The sequence below is a fragment of the Colias croceus genome, chromosome 13, assembly GCF_905220415.1.
Source record: "Colias croceus chromosome 13, ilColCroc2.1".
NCBI classification, from domain to species: Eukaryota; Metazoa; Arthropoda; class Insecta; order Lepidoptera; family Pieridae; genus Colias; species Colias croceus.
In genome coordinates, this window is record NC_059549.1 from 1,091,788 (window position 1) to 1,111,255 (window position 19,468).

At 31.4% G+C, this 19,468-nt stretch overlaps 4 protein-coding genes and 1 long non-coding RNA gene across 5 annotated transcripts; 2 read left to right on the top strand and 3 right to left on the bottom strand.

Moving 5' to 3' along the window:
* Positions 1–3,444: 3,444 nt before the first annotated feature.
* Positions 3,445–4,640, bottom strand: LOC123696766. The gene is made up of 2 exons (XR_006752120.1): positions 4,019–4,640; positions 3,445–3,519 (listed from the first exon to the last, which is right to left on the bottom strand). It is a non-coding gene; the product is annotated as an uncharacterized LOC123696766 (long non-coding RNA).
* A 131-nt stretch (positions 4,641–4,771) lies between these two features.
* On the top strand, positions 4,772–13,303 carry LOC123696870 (protein farnesyltransferase/geranylgeranyltransferase type-1 subunit alpha). The gene is made up of 5 exons (XM_045643250.1): positions 4,772–5,154; positions 9,943–10,066; positions 11,253–11,343; positions 11,683–11,822; positions 12,155–13,303. Exons 1-5 carry the CDS (start codon positions 5,025–5,027, stop codon positions 12,663–12,665), a joined length of 996 nt encoding a protein of 331 aa, XP_045499206.1. The 5' UTR covers positions 4,772–5,024; the 3' UTR covers positions 12,666–13,303.
* Positions 13,304–13,713: 410 nt separating this feature from the next.
* On the bottom strand, positions 13,714–14,810 carry LOC123696845. Its single transcript, XM_045643224.1, has 2 exons — positions 14,590–14,810; positions 13,714–14,071 (listed from the first exon to the last, which is right to left on the bottom strand). Exons 1-2 carry the CDS (start codon positions 14,632–14,634, stop codon positions 13,763–13,765), a joined length of 354 nt encoding a protein of 117 aa, XP_045499180.1. The 5' UTR covers positions 14,635–14,810; the 3' UTR covers positions 13,714–13,762.
* Positions 14,811–15,044: 234 nt separating this feature from the next.
* Positions 15,045–15,976, top strand: LOC123696866. The gene is made up of 2 exons (XM_045643246.1): positions 15,045–15,096; positions 15,192–15,976. The coding sequence occupies exon 2, from the start codon at positions 15,390–15,392 to the stop codon at positions 15,942–15,944; it is 555 nt and encodes a 184-aa protein (XP_045499202.1). The 5' UTR covers positions 15,045–15,096; positions 15,192–15,389; the 3' UTR covers positions 15,945–15,976.
* A 67-nt stretch (positions 15,977–16,043) lies between these two features.
* On the bottom strand, positions 16,044–18,537 carry LOC123696876 (asparagine synthetase [glutamine-hydrolyzing]). The gene is made up of 2 exons (XM_045643258.1): positions 18,394–18,537; positions 16,044–17,736 (listed from the first exon to the last, which is right to left on the bottom strand). Exon 2 carries the CDS (start codon positions 17,730–17,732, stop codon positions 16,077–16,079), a length of 1,656 nt encoding a protein of 551 aa, XP_045499214.1. The 5' UTR covers positions 17,733–17,736; positions 18,394–18,537; the 3' UTR covers positions 16,044–16,076.
* Between the last annotated feature and the right edge of the window lie 931 nt (positions 18,538–19,468).

Consider the following 19,468-nt stretch of genomic DNA (forward strand, 5'->3'; position numbering starts at 1 on the left):
CCCGCATATTTCCCGTTCCCGTGGGATTTCCGGGATTGCGTCATTTTCCCGGGATAAAAAGTAGCCTATGTCCTTTCTCGGGTTTCAAAATATCCCCATACCAAATTTCATGAAAATTGGTTCAGTAGTTTAGGCGTGATTGAGTAACAGACAGACAGACAGAGTTACTTTCGCATTTATAATATTAGTATGGATTATAGGCTATAGAGTATAGACTATAGATTCCTATAATAGTACGAAAGTACGAAGCACGAAATATTAAAATGTTTATAGTCTTACTGAACATTGTACAATAGACATTATATTATATTAATAGGTAGGTACTTATCTATATAAAATATATTTGAGCGCTTTATTTTAAATTGAAACAGCAGCACTTACCTACCATACGTACATATCAATAATGGTGTAAGCTCATGGAAGAATTGTATTCCCACCCCCTAATGGGATAGGGATCAACGTGGGATTTTAGGATATAGATCGATTTAGATATTCTTCAAATACGGGCTCTTATAGTGTTATACCTAGGTATTTAAATAAACGAATTTACGATAAGCGACGACATACGATCCATTGGTAACTAAAATAATGACAAGGCACATACCTACTGCCTGAAATAACTTGGAAGTGGATAATATATTAGATGTAACTTGAACTAATTTTTGAAGTTATACTTCTTTTGGCGCGATTGAGAAAAATGATGAGAGTGAATTTTTATGATGCGCGCGCACACCGACACCTAAATTTAACAGCATGAAGTTAGTTCTAGGTGGTATGAAAATTGATAACTATGTTCAAGTTGTATATTCTAGTATTTTTTTTCCATACGCCAAAGAAATACCTACCTATAACTTCTAAGTTCTAACGCGTGTACATAAGTACACACACTCATTTTTTTCTCATTTATTCTTCATAACATTAATTTCACTTCTTGATTCCGTTTATTACATAAGTACCTACTTACCTATAATATGCTTTAAAAAAAAACAATTATATCGTTCTTTATCAAGAAACGTATTTCAAGTAACTAGGTATTAATAGGTAGGTATGTACTGAAACTAAAATTGTTTGTAAAGTTCTCAAGTCTATGAGCAAATGTAACCACTTGTTATCTCTTGTTACACTATAAGTGTTTACGGACGTCTAGTTACACACATAAGTAATTTCCTAAAATAAGCCCTCTCTAAACAGATCTTCATTTTTCCATAAAACATTACGTCACTAGTTACGTGCGTACTCAATCACGAACAAAACAAATTCATGCAATACTAATGAGTGGAGAGGGAGCGTCCCTCTGAATGCTGGCACCCTCAATTCGTTGAACGCAGACAGGAGCTAAAGAATTTCATCATAAACACGGAAAACTCGAAACTCTCCTCTGAGTAATCACTTCTTGCCGACTTTCTCAAAATAGGTATTGTTTATTATCCTATATTGATTAGTTAGACTTAAAATAGGTACCTAATTGCGTGTGAGGATTTTTTATTACTTACCACGTAAAAAAGACGAATGTCGAAGAAGTGTGTTGCAAACTTAGATCATTATAAATAATAATACCTACACATTTAGTTTGTATACGTCTTTATACGGTTAACAATTATTATTTTATAAGGTATAAAATTATAGGCAATAAATATGTACATAAAATAATAAAAATTGTTTGAAACAACCACAACATAATTTAAATTTCCGTATTTACTTTTGCGCCATCTATCGATGACTTTACACAACGTAGTAATTTGAAAATTTATTCAGAACAGTTTGCTTCATTACAAGGCTCACTGCAGATTGTAGTACCACTTGTAAAAAATAGGTGGCGGAATAATCAAAATTAATTTATCGCTAACGTTCAAGGCTCACTGCAGATTGTAGTACCACTTGTAAAAAATAGGTGGCGTAATAATCAAATGTCTTTCTTTATTTTTTTTCTGCAAATAGAAATAATTGGTTTTGATGATAAAAGGAAGATTTTCTAGTATAATTTTCATAGTGGTTTCTGAAGTAGACGAAACTTGACTTATCATAAAGACAATATTATGTTTCAATGAATTGATTAATTAATAAATTAAATTAGAACTAAAACTGGCAAAAAATGATGCTAACAAGAGTATCATATTCAGGTGAGTTTTTATCTTAGAAGCCGTTATTAATTTTACGTCTTTTTTAGGTGGTTTTTAAACCTACTTATAAATAAACTGATGATCAAAAGTAAGTACCTATAATACCTATACCTTGACCTATACGCAATATGGATTTCTGAAATACATATTATGATAACTAATCTATAACTTATAAGTAAGGTAATAATAATTAATAGCTCTGTAATATATACTCTTATATTAAATAGTTTAAGTAGTAATATATTATAAGAAACCGTATTTATATTACTTTACTCTTTGCCGTATATGGGCAATTTCGCGAAAATATGTCCCGGTTACAAAATGGATTCAAATAAAAAAATTGTTTTAAAAAAATATTAAAAATATGCAGATTGATTCCTATAACATTATAATGTGTTATATTAACAACAATAGTTGCAAACATTTACTAATTCCAGAGAAAATGAGATCTATTTGGTGCAAGGCAGGGATTCCGGCATCCATTTTGTAACTTTTTTGAAACTAAGTTTCAAAATAATGCATAATCCTTGTTTACTAATTTTTATTTATTATGAAAGTAACAACATTAAATTTCCCACAACCATTTTTTTTTTCAGTAAACACATTATTATTTATACTTTTAAGCTAGAAATATATCCACTTTGTAACTTTTAGGTACATCAGCCTTTTTACTTTTTGCGTAGATTGGTAATAAATATTTTTTTAAGATTATAATCATAATGAAGTAGATATTTATATATTTATTGTACTTAAACTGCAAAAATCAAGGCTAGTACCTCGTAAAATAATTAAATTATTTATTATTATTCATAACTTAAACATGAGACAGTTACAAAATAGAAATAATCAGTTACAAAATGGAAGTTATCAAGCTTAGTTCACAAGTTGCAATCTTACAATCAAGTTTCATATCAGTGGCGCAGCGGTTAACAGCAGCTCTGCCCTGAAAACGGAAGGTCGTGGGTTTGATTCCCGCCAGGATCAAATAAGAAAAATATTATTTTTCCTAAATTGGCCTCGGTCTAGTTAGTGGTGGTAGGCTCTGTAAGGGGCCTCAACTTCCCCTCTAATAACAGCTAGATTAATGCCAAGGGTGAGCTCGTAATACGTAAGTAAAAATAAAACTAATTTATTTAGTTAATTGTATATTTCAAAAGTAAAATTATTAAACTGACATGCTCTATTCAAAACATATAACACAAATATGATTTTGCTTTTTTTTTCGCCACTGCTTCCTTTTTTCTGCAGCCTTTTCTTCTTCTGTAAAATTTGAATCTTTTTGGTCTTCCGTTTGATTCTCTCTAGATTTTTTTCTTATTTCTTCTTTTTTTTCAGGGTTGTCTTTTAATCTTTCCCTATAGCGTCGTTGCTTCTCAGCATTGGTCAGAGGCATTTTCCCCTAAAAAATAATATGAATACAATAATCTTTTCAAATAATGCAAAATCATTTTTTTTTATAATTTCGCCATCCCCATACAAAATAAAATGGTGATTTGAGAAATTTGTATGGGGATGACAAAATATATATTTTTTTATTTATTTGTTTTTTTATAAAAATTTCAAGCAGTCAAAAATCGATGTAGTGATTTTGAATATTAAAAGATATCTTCAATGCTATTTTTCAGCTTATTAGTGAGTGTTAAAATATAATTTTTAATTTAAGTCATATTTACGTATGAGACCATTGAGAACTCGTCCTTATATTTCCACTTTGTAACTGCGACGTTCCACATATACGTAACCAAACAAAATGGAAGTAACGGTTTAAAGATTTCCTAGATACAATTGTTTGTTTTTCACACAATTCCCATCAATCACTAAAATATATGCACTTAATTCAATTTATAAGGGTATAAGTAACGAAAATTGTAACTTTTAGGAATAATGAACATACTTACCACGAAAAATCCCAGTTACAAGTCGGAGCGAAATTTTTGCACGGTAACGCTTTAGAAGTTTCGACACGACTGACTGCGACTGACGGTTCGAGTTTTCTATGACAACCTCTTCAAAATGGTGGATTCAATAGAAATGTTGCCATTTATGTGAAAAAAATACATATTTAGTAGTTTTTATCTTTATTTTAGAGTATATAACGGTTACAAAACGGAATTCCGCACATGGTCGAAATCGTAGGACACGATTTAATTGATAAAAATACTAATAATTACTATAAAAGGACGTAAATTTAACGTTTTATAATCATAGCTCTCACCCTTTGTGATTTATTTATACCTTTACTTGAATAATACTGCTTCACATTGGTAAATAAAATGAACATTTATACAGACTGGTTGCTGTGGGACACGTCAAAATTGGGTGCCTCAAAATTAAATTTTCTTCATATCTTTAATAATAAATGGATTGGCAAGCTGTTTGTTTGTGTCTTATAAAGAAATTATAATAGCAATGTAATAAAATCCACTTCCTGATATAAAATGTTGTTAGTTTTGATGAAATATAAATGACAACCCATAGGACACTCGAAAATCAGTGTGGACATATTTTAACGAAATTGCCCATATAATCAAGCTGCACGCTGATTATAGTGAATTTGCAGTGATTATTAGGCCTAACAATCAATGTCAATACGTCAGTGTCAAAAGTTTAGTAACCTATTTCAAAGAGTATTATAATATAATAGGGTAACCTATTTATTCCTATTTCCGTGATCCGTCTCCAAGTTTTAATTCCATAAAAAATAATTAAAATCCTTTAATTACAAGTAACACAGAGCAAGTAATTAAATCTCTAAAGCCTATTAAAAGTATTTACATTCGCGTTATAATAAAGCTAATCATCTCACGTAGTGATATACATAATACCGTGTATAAGTTTATTTGTTTTAAACTATTTGCGTCCAGATAAATAATTGTGTGAATTCACGGTTTCTAAGAGATCACAATGTCTGACGGTGAGGACAGTGATGCTGGCTGGGTGTTCTACAAGGATAGGCCAGACTGGAGCGATGTCAAGCCAGTGCCTGAAGACGATGGACCAACTCCTGTAGTTGTTATTGCACATTCAGAGAAATGTAAGTTATGATTAAGTATGTCAATAGGGAATGTGACCAAGTGGCTTTAATCATGTACCTATGTAATTAAATCTTATTGTAACATTAAACATTGTGTTTCAATGTTTGAATGATGAATTTAGGTACCTATGTTAGTTGGAAATTTAACCAACATATTATGTACCTAGTATTATGTTTGTTTTATTTAAGTATTATAAACTAGAGATAAGTTTTTAAGGTTTTTTATTCAAAAATATTTAGTACTAGCTGTGCCCGCGACTTCGTCCGCGTGGAATAGTGACTGCATAGTAGTTACTACTTAACACACAATTATTGAGTAAACACGTCTTGAAACACGTACTATCATATACAACTAAATTATAAGTAGGTACTTACAGATTATTATGTAACAGTTAAGAAATAAAATAAATAATAACACAAAAGAACTGTTAGTAAAATTTATTACTAAACTGAGCTATAAAACTTAGGTACAGAAGAGTTCAAAATTTCCAGGATGTGGCTATTCTCCCGCTCCCATATCCTTCTACTTTCACAGACTTTCAACTTTTCCCTTTCACCCCTAGTAAGTAAATGGCAGAACCGATTTTGATCTTAACCATGTCTAATCATACCTATATAATATGTACATGTATCCTGTCGTTTGGTACTCCATTTGGATTATTTATCCCCACTATCACCCATAAGGTGCCCTATATGTAATAAACAGATTAAGTATTAACCGATTTTGATAAAACATGACTAATTGTAATTCACACGTCATTTGATATGCCGCTTGAGTATATTATTTGACCACATTCGATTATTTATTCCCACTTTAACCCCTATAATATCAAATAAATGGATGAACCGATTTTGATAAAATTTGACTTATTGTTTCTGACAGGTCGTCTTTTTTCATTTGATATATCACTTGGGTATAACAGACAGCATTCGTTTTTTTCATTCCCACTTTTACCCCTCTATATTATAGTAAATGGATGAACCGATTTTGATAAAATTTGACTTATTGTTTCCGACAGGTCGTCTTTTTTCATTTGATATATCACTTGGGTATAACAGACAACATTCGTTTTTTCATTCCCACTTTTACCCCTCTATATTATAATAAATGGATAAACCGATTTTGATAAAATTTGACTAATTGTTTCTGACATGTCGTCTAGCGCTATTTTCATTTGATATATCACTTGGGTATAACCGACAACATTCGTTTTTTTCATTTTCACTTACCCCTATATATAATAAACAACTAATGTAGGCAACAAAAAAAAAACGCATCTAATTCGTATTACCCGTTAGCGAGCTACGGTGCTACGGTGGCACAGACAGACATGTAAACACACATAGCGGACATAACACCCCTCTTTTTGCGTCGGGGGTTAAAAATATAATACCTACGACATAATTTCAAAGACTTTTTATATAGAAAATTTACCTAGAAGTAACCATAATGCTATTTGTGCAGGTTTTAGACTTATGAGCAACAATAACTTTAGCGTATAATTTACGTAATAAAGTAATTCATGTATAGAATGCCTTAGTAAATGTTCGCTGTGATTACTTAAATGGTCATAACTTTTTTATTTATGAACCGATTGACACGAAATAAACACTAAGGCCCAGTTTCACCAATATTTTCTAAATCAGAGATTTATTAATCGAGCTTCAAAATAAACATGTATTTTAACATCGTTGTCAACTTTACAGGTTCCACGAAGGAAATTTTAAAGACCATTAACAAATCGACCTTTAACTGAACGACTCACGAATCATTCATTCGTATTTTAAACCGCCCGAAACAAAATGTCATAGTTGACAATGCCATAGTTTCGCACGTTGGGGCTATTTGTTCTAGTTGTATAATAACTGTCATGTTTGGTAATTCGACTAAATTGAAATGTTCTAATACAGTCAAGAAGCTTATATCTAATACACTGGAGATTGCACTATGACCATTAACTTGTAACAAGAAAATATGACCTAGAATGACGTCAGTCATGTTTTTTGTCTCTTTCTGTTGAGTGACCACGTTGGTTTGTAAATTCAGGATTTTTCAAAATAGAAAAAACTAAAAATCATGGTCTATAAATAATAACGACATAGGTATATTTTTAACAGTATTTATATTATAATATTATGGTCATACTTTATAGGTACATACAATTTTAATTAGTATAGAATGATAGTTTTAAATAACTTTTGGCTACAAAGCTTGGATATGAACCGATATATAGCATTAACATCCTTTGTAAATAGAGGAAAGTTGTGTTTTGCATCAGATGCTGTTTACCAAATTGTAAGCTACTCAGATCTTCTTTTTAAACGCGTTGCTTCGACGGGTCAATTTCAAGCCAAAATCATCAAAGAAAAACTGTTTATAGCGGCCTTGCACAAATTTCAGCTAACTTTACAAAGTTTATTTTTCAAAAGATATTTTTTTCTGGGTCGTAATCCTCAGTAATCTTGATGGGCACATATATTTCTTTTTATTTTACTTTTTGGAAAGCTGAAATACGTAAAACAAAAAATATAAGGTAAGTTAAAAAAGTATAAATTTCAATGTAAAAACGAACAATCTTATAAATACATGTGAGTGCAATACCGATGTCGTGTGTTGTTTCATTACTAGTAACAATCTTTAAAATGGTGTTCTAAATTTTCATCATAATATTGTTATTACAATATATTCTCCTCGCTATCCATAAAAACTCGTCATCATGGTTACCTTACTTGTTAAATTTGTTTATTGAAAACTTGTTGAAAAATGATAAAGTATTGGGGAAATAACAAATTTAACATGACTGCTTACTAAAATGATGCTTAATTAGACAATTTTTGCCATTGAAATGATTCTAAACAGGTCAATGCTGGAGTATTGAGGAATATTGTAAATAACGTAAATATACACTTGCCTGTGAAATTCTATGCCAGAATTTGGTGTCCAAACACTTCTGCAATTTTGCACAATACAATGCATTCTTTATATTCGGAAAATATTCATTAAATAAGCAACAATATTAACTTAAATATTCGAATCGACGCAATTTTTTTGACACACATGCCATATTGACAAAGTGAGAGTTGCTACAATTTTATTATGGTGACTACCCATAAGCAGGGAGTATCGCTTTTTAATAATTGGTTCAGATACTTATTTTATTTAGCATAAATAATAATTGTCTCATCCAACAATGCTTCTGAATGACGTTTTTGGCAATTTATCAACAAACTCATGTACAAAAACTAACCTTTTGCACAGAATATTACAGCATACATAGTAGCTTTGGGAAAACTTCGTATTAACAGTGGCAATACCAAGTTAGGTGTGAAAGTGATAAAAAACATGAACTGGGCAATATTTTCTTGTTACACGTCAATGTTCATACCGAAATCTCCAGTGTATTAGATATAAGCTTCTTGAATACAGTATAAAATTTAATAATCATGTAGTAACTTTTACGTTTACTGGTTTATAATATTATGTCAAACGATTTGGTCGTTACCATGGTTACAAATGTTTGATGTTATTTGGAGATTGTTTTGTTGTGATTTTTCTTGTGTTATTTTAAATTTATTTTGAGTTGAATAAAAACAATAACGTTGAAGAAAAATCGCGCTTCAATTTCACTTGGTAGAAGGTAAACTGGATCTGGTTGAAATTACGAAAAAAAATGCGGAGTCCGAAGGAAAGTGGAGAGATCTCATACCAGAAGAACAATTATTAAAACAAGAAAAATAAAGACAAAGATAAAATAAAGCAGCAAGATACATTTAAAGTAAATTAATAGAAAATTCTTGTTTGTAATAAGCTTGTATCTAGTTGTTATAACCTATTTATTGAATGATGTTGATAGGTACAATAAAAATGTTTTATAAAAACACAAGTTTTATTTATTTAGGTAACATGAAAAATTACATATTTGATATTTCTATAACAATAACACATTTAAATTAAATTAGGATCATCATCATCAATACTTCCAAAACCGATTGTTTTGATAAACGAAATCTTGTACTAAAATCAACATCATAATATTTTTCGAAACAATGACGACGTCTTTATAAATTCTGGGCCGTCGCGGTCGCACTATATAATCCAAATTATACAAATCATCCAACACATCTTCATTTTCAAAAATAAAATAGTATGCAGAGTCCATCTTGACAGCAAAAAAACCTCAAATCATTTTTTCTAATCGCTTGTTAAAAATTTAAAGAGCCTCTATGCCAGTAATTAAATATAATGCCGTGTTAAGGAAACTAAACCTCGATTAGGTCATGGTGGGACACTCCCTTACATTGATGTCCCGTTAAAAGAGTTAACAGCGTGTTAAACTAACTAACAGAGCTTGGTGAAACTGGGCCTAAATGTTAAATGAAGCTTACCACAATATATTAGTGAAAACCGCATCTAAATCGGATAAGCCGTTTCTGAGATTAGCGTGCACGAACATACAGACAAACAGACAAACCGACAAACAGACAAACAGACAAAAATTTTTTTAACTACAGTTTTGGGTTCAGGATCGATTTAATAATAACACCTGCTATTTTTTTTTTAAATATTTTCATTGTACAGACATCACTTTTCTACAATTTTATTATATGTATTGATGATGATATTTTATAATATACCTTAAAACATTTTATTAATCATGAATAATTATCAAAAGGAAGTTTTAAAGAACAAGGACACTTATTAATAAGTATGTTAGGTTTTTTATTTTTTATGTAAATATCCAAGGCCATCAATTAAATTACAATATACTTAATGATGTTTGTTTACAGTTGAAGATGTGTATGATTACTTCAGAGCAGTTCTACAAACAGATGAGAAGTCGCAAAGGGCTCTGGAGCTAACAAAAGATGCCGTAGAATTGAATCCTGCTAACTATACAGTGTGGCAATATAGGTAAAAATTAATATTGTTAAATGTTAATGCTGACCTATGTAACTTCTGTACTCAAAATGCATATTTCTAGCTTTTGCATTAATACTCCAATGAATGTTGGTTATAGCTTGATTTTATAAATAGCCTTCTAGCTGCCCGAAAGAAAAAAAACCCCTACAGTTCCTATTCCTATAGGATTTCCAGCATAAAATCTGTCCTATTTCCTTTTGTAGGTCTCATTTTTTCACGTTTGTGCCAAATTATATTGAAATTGGTTAATATCACATTATTCATATTATGTTATTATTAATTGAAGCTACAAGCAGAAGTTCAATTACGACATTTTAAAATTTCTAACTATTAAATTCTATTGCAATCTTATGATCAAAAATTCTTAAGATCACTACACATGAATATAAATTCAGAATAAATTATAGTTCCCTAAACAAATTATTTATTCATGATAGTAACAGTTAAAACATATACTCTTATCTTTATTAGCCATATAACTCTAATAGTTACCAACAATGTTATCTAAATTACTATAAGTATATTTATATATTACTAGCGGTCCGCCCCGGCTTCGCCCTTGGTACATATTAACGTTTTCTCTACATAAGAACTATCCTCGTACTTCAAGGAATATAATAAAAAAAGAATTATCGAAATTGGTTCAGCCGTTCTCGAGTTATGCGCTTACCAACACATTTTGGGATTCATTTTTATATTATAGATTTAAAAGCAGAAAACTGATAATAATTGTATACAATTTTGTTTCAAAATCAATTTAAAAAGTACCTACTAAATTTCCAAAAATTCTTTCATTACATGAATGCGGATAATAATATTTCTTTTAACCAATGTGTACAGTGTAATTAGTTTAGATTACATCTTATAGTTTTATATATAGTTGCGTATAATAAATATTACGGACAAAACCACATGGAAAAACTTGCTTCCTTCATTTCCAAGTTTTCCTTTAGGTGTAGATTTTTGTAAAAAAAGAAGTTTATTATATGCATTCCAAATTATTATCAAATTGGTGCTGTGAAATTTATATAAAACCGTTTGTGCCGAACCTGATGTGATTCGATTCTACTCTTCAATATACTTAGTATTAGATAAGATGAAGTCATGTGAAATATGCAGGATATTCATCTTAAAATTGTGCAAGATAATATTTATATGTTGTTTTTAAATTTTTCAGGCGAGATCTATTAAAAGCGCTGGGAACAGATCTTAGATCAGAATTGGACTATGTTGAATATGTGATCAAACATTCGCCCAAGAATTATCAAGTAAGTTAGTTAATCATTTGTAAATTTTGTTGAAATATTAATTAGATATTTAATTATTTTTAAATATACACAGAAGTATTAAAATTTTATTACTTATATATTTTCATTGTATCAAGAATTTAAACTTAAAAAAATATAACCTCGCAGAACCACTAAGTATTTCTCAATATTGAATACACTAAGGTCATGCATTTTTAAATCTACACTTTATTGTGTTTAAAAAAAAAAATTGGTATACAAAAGGTAATTGAAATCTAAACCAGCACAAGGCGGCCTTATCATTTAAGTGCAATCTCTCCCAAAAAATATATTTTAATATTTCTTATTTAATTTTTTCAGGTATGGCATCACAGGCGAGTGCTAGTGGAATGGTTGCAAGATCCATCGATGGAATTGGATTTAACCGGCGATGCGCTCGCGCAGGACCCGAAGAATTATCACGCGTGGCAACACAGGCAATGGGCTATGAAGACCTTTGGGTAATATTTAAATCAATTTTAAATACTTACAACCTGACGTTTTGCATACTTTTCAAGCAAGCTGTTGCACTTTATTTGATCACAGGAGATTGAGTATTACACCTGACAGTAGCAAACAGTAATGGTTTGGTAAAGTAATTGAGAGAATGAGATATTTAAGAATGAATGAGATTTTTTAAATTGATTTGAACTTTATTCCATATTCTTATATTCTTCTTCTTCTATATATCTTCTTCATATTCGTCTCTTGAAACCTGACTTAATTTTATAATGGTTTATTAACTATGTTTTTTTACGTACTTAAATTTAATCTCAATAAATCTACATTCCAGATTGTTCGACACAGAAATGGCGTTCGTAGACAAACTTATAACCGATGACGTCCGCAACAACTCAGCGTGGAACCAACGTTACTTCGTCATGAACAACCACCAAGGCTGGTCCGATCTCAACGTTCAAAGAGAAATCTGCTATACATTGGAAAAAATTAAATTCGTCAAAAACAACGAAAGCGCCTGGAATTACCTCAGAGGAGTACTATTACATGATAAAAGAGGAATTAATGGAAACGCGGTCGTGACGTCATTCTGTGAGGAATTATATAAGAACAGATGCAGGTCGCCATATTTATTGGCATTTATCATAGATGCAAGTGAAGAAGCCATTAAAAAACAAGAAACTAATTGTTTTCATAATGCAGAAAGGGCTATAGAAATGTGTGACGCGTTGGCGAATAAATATGATAAAATACGGTCGAAGTATTGGAATTATTTGAGTGATAAGTTCCATAAGTATAAGGAACAGAATGTGCAGGCTAATGGTGCGAATAATGTGGAGCATTAAATTATGAAGCTATCTCTTTCTATTGTGAAGAAATGGTGTTTGCTAGAGTGAGATAGATTGCCTATTCTCTTGTGAAAGTGATTTGGTATCCTTTTCACTCTAATGGATATGTCTGCGTGATGGAAAGAGATAACGGTATTCAATATGCGAATTTTGCGGCTTACCTTTTTAATATAGATAGAGAAAATTATATAAATGTTTTGGTGTATGTGCTTTGCTATAAGTTCGTTTCGATTGGATTTTTTTAACTATACATTTTTATTATGATGTAAAATATAGAAATAAAAAATACAGTATTTTGGACTCTACCTAAGTAACAACACCTAAATTTTCTATTAACTTATATGACGTGGAATCTAGTCAAAAGGCTACTGGAAAAATTAACTTTTCAATTTATAGCATCAATCTATACATTAAAGTATTCCTATCTGTTTAATATTTTTATAATTGTGACTATTATAAACACACTAAGATTTTTCTATATTTGTCTCTATTTATAATAAACAATATCAGATTGTTGTCCATTGCGTACAAACTACAAATATAGTTATTATCTTGTCTTTGCACCTTGCATCATTTTTATACGTGTACATGTAAAAATCCAACACTGACCATGGAAATAAATCTCTTTTATGTTATTTGGGATCTTTGATTTTATAAAAATAGCATTGCTTCTTGTAGAAGTATTATATTAAATTATAGGATACTAGCGGTCCGCCCCGGCTTCGCCCGTGGTACATATTTCGCAATAAAAGGTAGCCTAATGTCCACTCTCGGGTATCAAAATATATCCATACCAAATTTCATGCAAATTGGTTCAGTAGTTTAGGCGTGATTGAGTACCAGACAGAGTTTCGCATTTATTGTATTAAGTATGGATATTTCATTTCAAATTATCTTGGCAGAAATGTTTACTAATATAAAAATTGCAGTTTTATTTATATTTAATAAAATGCTTATAATGTTATGAAGTCAGATATATGTATATATTGTGTATATTGTATTTTAAAAATAAAATTACACATTAGATTATACTAGGTTCATACATCAATCCAAAAGAGTATTCGAGTAGTGTTCAAATTTACTAATAGTTTATATTAATCTGTATCCTCAATATTATCTGCCCTGTTAACTTCTGTTCTTTTATTTGACATACCAAGGTTCATATGCACATCATCTTGTACAGCTTTAGCAACGACTTCGCAGTTACAATCATTTCTATCCTTTAAAATGCCCAATAAACTAGAATTTGATGGTTTTGACTCTGTTATATTGAGTTTGCGTTTCTTTTCCTTGCCTTTCTTTAGTTTTGATACAGTAGGCTTGCTATCGGTAAGAGATACTGATAGGAGCTTTACAACGTCTGGACATTTCTTGCACTTGCATGTTGGGCAGTCGCATAGAGGCTATAAGAAGAGAAAAACTTTATTATCTTTGAAATAATAGTAAAAAATGCGTTGCTAGTTAATATAGAGTGTATTTAAGCTTATCAAGACTTATTCTAATTGCTTTATTCTTTGAAATTATTGGTCCCTAAAGACTAACTACATTTGTTTTGCGGCTGTTAAATCTGGGTACTTAATGTTTGCAATGCTTGAAGATTGTAAAGGAACTTGTAAATTCTGGTAAGTATCTAATTTTATAACCTATAAATTTATCAAAATTCATATACATACCTAATAAGGGATAGTTTTTTATAGGCAAAAAAGCGTTCATTGTAAATTGTAGGTAATGCTGAGTATGTCTGCCACAATAATACAAAACAGGCAGACGATGAGAGGATTTCAAATTTAAATATGCAATTGTGTTATGTTTTATATACGAACCTACCTATTGTGTTGCTCTATAAATATAGATGCTCCATAATACTAATTTGTATACATATTTGTCTTTTATTTGGATAACAATTCACGTCATTATTCACCTTGGATGAGGTACCACCGACCGCTTTTCCCTTGGCTTTTTTCATAACTGTTTGTTTATTTGATCAGATGCTTTTGAAAATGTAATTTATTTTCCATTTTCAGATGTGAAACTAACTAATTGCATTTTAGTCAGATATTTATTTTAAGAAAATTAAACATCTCTATTTTTAACTTTACGTTAATTTTTTATTTTTAAATTTGGCGGGAGGCTGTCATGTCTGCATGTCAAAATATTATAACGAAATTAAAAAGAAATTACACAGGAGATAAATTCCAGTAGATTATATAAATTATGTATTAGTAGCACAGATTAGTAGTTATTGCCTACCTACTTATTGAGTACCTAATAACTACCATTTTTAACTACATGTGTTTTTATTTATTTAGGTACCATAATACAGGGATTTGTCATTTTTATTTAAATTTATTTTGCATCTTATAAACAAGAAAAACGGAAAAAGGATTAGAAAAATCAAGGAAAAATCTAATATTAAGTAAATAATTAGGTAAATAACTAGCGTTAATAACTAATAGGTTTTATACGTTTTTAATTTAATTTAATTAAATGTTTTAGCCTGTACTCTGAATTGTCATTTTTCAGTAAAAATTTTCAAAGAATTTTAAGTAAGTATAATAAAATTTCCAAGAACTAGGCACAGCCAAGGCAAGGCAGGCCACGAAAAGCTAATGAAATACCCAGGTAAATTATGGTAAAATAATATTATAATAAAAAGTCCAGTAATGGATCCGTTTTACTTCACACCCTAATCCCAGAACTAGAATATCAAAATACTTCAAAATGTTGAAGACATCATTCGGAAATGCCACTGGCGACGAAATAATATTAACAAAACTGAAGCGACAACTAGCCAATTTATCTTGTAAATGTAAAATATGTGATAAATACAACTCGACGACAGCTCAAGAAGATACTTTTATTGAGAATAAGGGAAATAAAGGAGAAGAAAACGTGCAAATAGAAGACAATAAAATTGTAGAGTCATATCGAAAAGAAACATGCCCTGGATGTTTTGTAGCTTATAACTTGTTACGGAATAATAATAAAACGTTTAAAGATCAAGATACAGAAACCAATGCAATTATGTTTTCTTCAGATAAGTGTGTACAGAAATCTATTAAAGGTATCCAAAAGACCACATCGATGTCCCTAATGACTTCTAATATGAATTCAGATTCTGATATATCATCTCAGGAACGAAAGATTTGTAAGCGGAATGTTGAAAAAGTTACTTTCAGCAATGATAAGCCGAAAATCTATGATCCAGTAGCATATGCCAACTGCCTCTGCTTAGAAAACTTTATTGACTCTATAAGACCACCATTAAATTATTGACCTGTTTTAAAATATAGATGCATCGTATTTTATCTCCATATTTCATTTGAATAATCTGATTTTATAACTTGTCTTATTTTATAAATGAAACAAAATGTATAATAACACAAACTTTTATTATAAAAGTAATAATTATTTTGCAGCATAATGTTTGATAAATCTCGCTGAGGGATCTGAAACTTTTACCCATTTAGGCATCCAATAGTACGGCGTGAAGTTGTGTTGTCCAGGAAATGATTTTTCAAAAATGTACCTATAGTACTTTGACTCGTCTGTTGTGGGTTGTACACCTGCGTATTTCTGATCACCTGCAGGCTGCCTCTCTGCTACAATTTCCGATATTGTTGTAAACAAAGACTTTTTAACTGATGCGACACCATCGCTAAATGCCTCTTTATGTCTCCATAGTATTGAATCTGGTAAAAGACCACTTGAAGCAAAACTGCTCCTTAGAAGATGCTTTTCCACGCTATCCTGTGGTTGTCTCAACTTTGGGTCTAAACTTAAGTAATGACTAGTGAATTGTATATCCAAAAATGGCACACGTAGTTCTAAACTGAAGGCGCTAGTTGTTCGATCAGCTCTTAGCCCATCGTATAGATAAATATCTGACAGTAGTCGTATACTTTCTTCGTGGCCATCCTTTTCGGTGGGAGCATCTCTAAAGTAAATATAACCTTGTGCAAGTTCATCAGCACCTTCTCCACTAAAGATTACTGTAGTGTCAGTTTTCTCCTTGATATACTTTGATAACAGATACATAGGTAAGCTAGCTCGAATGGTAGTTATATCATATGATTCTAAATGGTAAATAACGTTATCCAGTGCTTGTCTGACATCGTTTTCGTCAAAAAGAACTTCATGATGCTCTGTACCGAGATAATCAGCAACTGATCTGGCAGCGATTAGATCTGGCGAATCTCCCATACCTATTGCAAATGTTTGTATTTTGTACGGTAGCTTGTGCTCTTTGGCAAGTTTTACTACCAAAGCGGTAATTAATGACGAATCCAAACCTCCACTTAACAAGCAACCGATTCGTCTCTCAGACATCAGACGCTTCTTACACGCCGCTTCCAGTAACGCAGCTGTTTTTTCGTACATGTTAAGTTTCTCTAAATCACTTTCAGCAACGAAAGGTGTAAATGTAGGCGGTGTGCCTGGTTGGAAGTATTTTTCAGCGTAGTTAAGTTTCACCTTGTTGTTCTCACAGATATCCCATTCTTCGAAATGACCAGGCGGGAATTGTCCTAGTGTGGATTTCTCTGAAGCTTTTTGCTTCAACCCGATAAGGCCTTTAGCTTCTGAACAAATAGCCATCACACCGTTCTCATCGTCGCTCATTTTATACAGCGGACGAACACCATACGGATCTCTGGCAATAAATACTTTCCTAACATCACCGTCGACGAGGCAGAAGGAGAATACGCCGTCCAACTTTCGGACAGTTTCAGCGATTCCAAAGTTCTTATAGCAGTGGATGATGGCTTCTACATCGCAGTTGGTTTCGTATGGGAATTGGAATTCATCGCGTAGTCGGTTGCAGTTGTATATCTCACCGTTGCAAATGAGAGTTACTCTTGGGTAGCGATGGAGCCGCATCGGTTGCATGCCATGGAGCCCGTCGACAATGGCTAGCCTCTGAAAACCGAGTATTGCCAGCTGTTCTCTCGAGTCCTGTTCGATTCTCCAGGCGTCTGGACCTCGGTGAACGATTGCACTGAAGCATTTGATGCAGGTTGGTGACAGACCACCATCCACGCCGAATGTCGCCCAGATTCCACACATTTTTCTGTAAGGAGAAAAAAATATATTAATTACTTAGTTACTTAACTAATTTTTTTTTTTCTTGGAGAACGAAGGGTTAGTACTTTGCCTAGTAAATTTTTAGTACCTAATTATTAGACATAACATACATTGTGTTAATGTTAAATAACATAAAAAATATACTTCATGGATTAGGCACTGTCATAGGGCACTGTTACTGGTACCGGGAATTGATACTCTACATAAGCTCTACATATTATGATTAATCAGTAGGTACGATATAAAGCATTAAATTAATTTAATTCAAATACCTAACACTGTACAAGTCGACCAAGCTAAGTTTGCACCTCGTTGGAATGCGGCGCCCCGCTTCCCCGCTCACTCTCCCAAAATCTAACAAACTAACAAAATAAAATCTAACAAACATTTGTTTACTTTTTTCAAGTCATAGCGTATCCTTTTTTGCAGACCGTATGTAAGCGTCAGTGTGACGTAATCGACGCGAGGTGCAGACTTATTAGCTTGGTCGAGTTGTAGGTGTGATTAAAGAATACCGTTAAGAAATTTTATAAAAGTAATATTATGTTTAAAATACTTCACAGTTCGTATAATAACAAAAAAAAAATGAAACAATAACACTAAACAACTTCTATTTTTTTTATAAAAATCATTAATTTCTTACCTCAGCAACTTTCAGTTATAAACCGTATGTTGCTGACACGTTTTTATTTATTTATATCAAACAAACGCTTCACACAACACACGCCTACCACGTTTCGATTTTTACTGACAGATCGCGATTCGCGATTTGCCGCCTGCCGGCAAACGAGCCTACAATGTCAAATTATATGAATCGAAAATCATGATACGGCCGCGTGCCTGAAATTATACATAAATACAAGGTAATTTAAAATCTATCTTCTTGTAATAAGGAATCATTTACTTTGTAGAAGTGGACACATTTTGCAGCTGAATTAGAAAGGGACGGATAAAATTTAAACAGGTGATAGAGGGAGACAGGTATTGTTTGGTAAAGTGCTATTTCAGCGTATTATATTGGTAGTGCCATAGTAAAGAAAGATTGCATCATCTCTCCACATACGGTTTGAGCGGGAATCACAATGAAATTGTATTCTTGTTTTGACTTTTGATATTATACACAATATTGAAGTCCAGTTTCCAGTGTCCTAAGAGTTCATGTTAATGATGCACTTTTTAGGTACCTAGGTATGTACTGTTGGTTATTAAGACAATGATCAATTAATATGATTTCGAGTTTCGTTTGAGTTGGGACTTAGTTAAAGAAGTGTTTAACTATACATCCTTCCTCTATGTGTTTAACTTAAGTAGTTAATTAAAAATTACCACTTTTTATTTTCAATTAATTTAATAGTTTGCATAAATATTTAAGACTTAAGTAATTAATACAGGGACACTAAAATTATTTTACATTTTATTATAAGTACTTAGGTTATTTTTTTTTATTATGTAACTAGGTAGGTAATTATCTAATGCAAAATAAATTAATACGCTTAGATTATGGATTGGTGGCGCGGAGACCAATCCTTAATCTAAGTTAATACGTAATAATAGAGTCTATTCAATAGACCATCAAATTCAGAATCAGAATTCGGCGCAAATTATATCAATATTTCGTGTAAGTAGTTAGGTCCCTACTTATTTTTTTAATTGTACCTAATAATCGTGTTTTTAATTATAAATACAAATTAGTGGTTTGATATAAATGTCAAGGTTAT

Bases quoted from the DNA above. Each gene is read 5' to 3' on its own strand.
- LOC123696870 (XM_045643250.1), top strand. From the start codon at position 5,025: ATGTCTGACGGTGAGGACAGTGATGCTGGCTGGGTGTTCTACAAGGAT. The intron at 5,155-9,942 runs GTAAGTTATGAT...GTTTGTTTACAG, and splicing joins TATTGCACATTCAGAGAAAT to TTGAAGATGTGTATGATTAC. The intron at 11,823-12,154 runs GTAATATTTAAA...TCTACATTCCAG, and splicing joins TGGGCTATGAAGACCTTTGG to ATTGTTCGACACAGAAATGG.
- LOC123696845 (XM_045643224.1), bottom strand. From the start codon at position 14,634: ATGAAAAAAGCCAAGGGAAAAGCGGTCGGTGGTACCTCATCCAAG. The intron at 14,072-14,589 runs GTGAATAATGAC...CTCTTCTTATAG, and splicing joins TCGGTGGTACCTCATCCAAG to CCTCTATGCGACTGCCCAAC.
- LOC123696866 (XM_045643246.1), top strand. From the start codon at position 15,390: ATGTTGAAGACATCATTCGGAAATGCCACTGGCGACGAAATAATATTA.
- LOC123696876 (XM_045643258.1), bottom strand. From the start codon at position 17,732: ATGTGTGGAATCTGGGCGACATTCGGCGTGGATGGTGGTCTGTCACCA.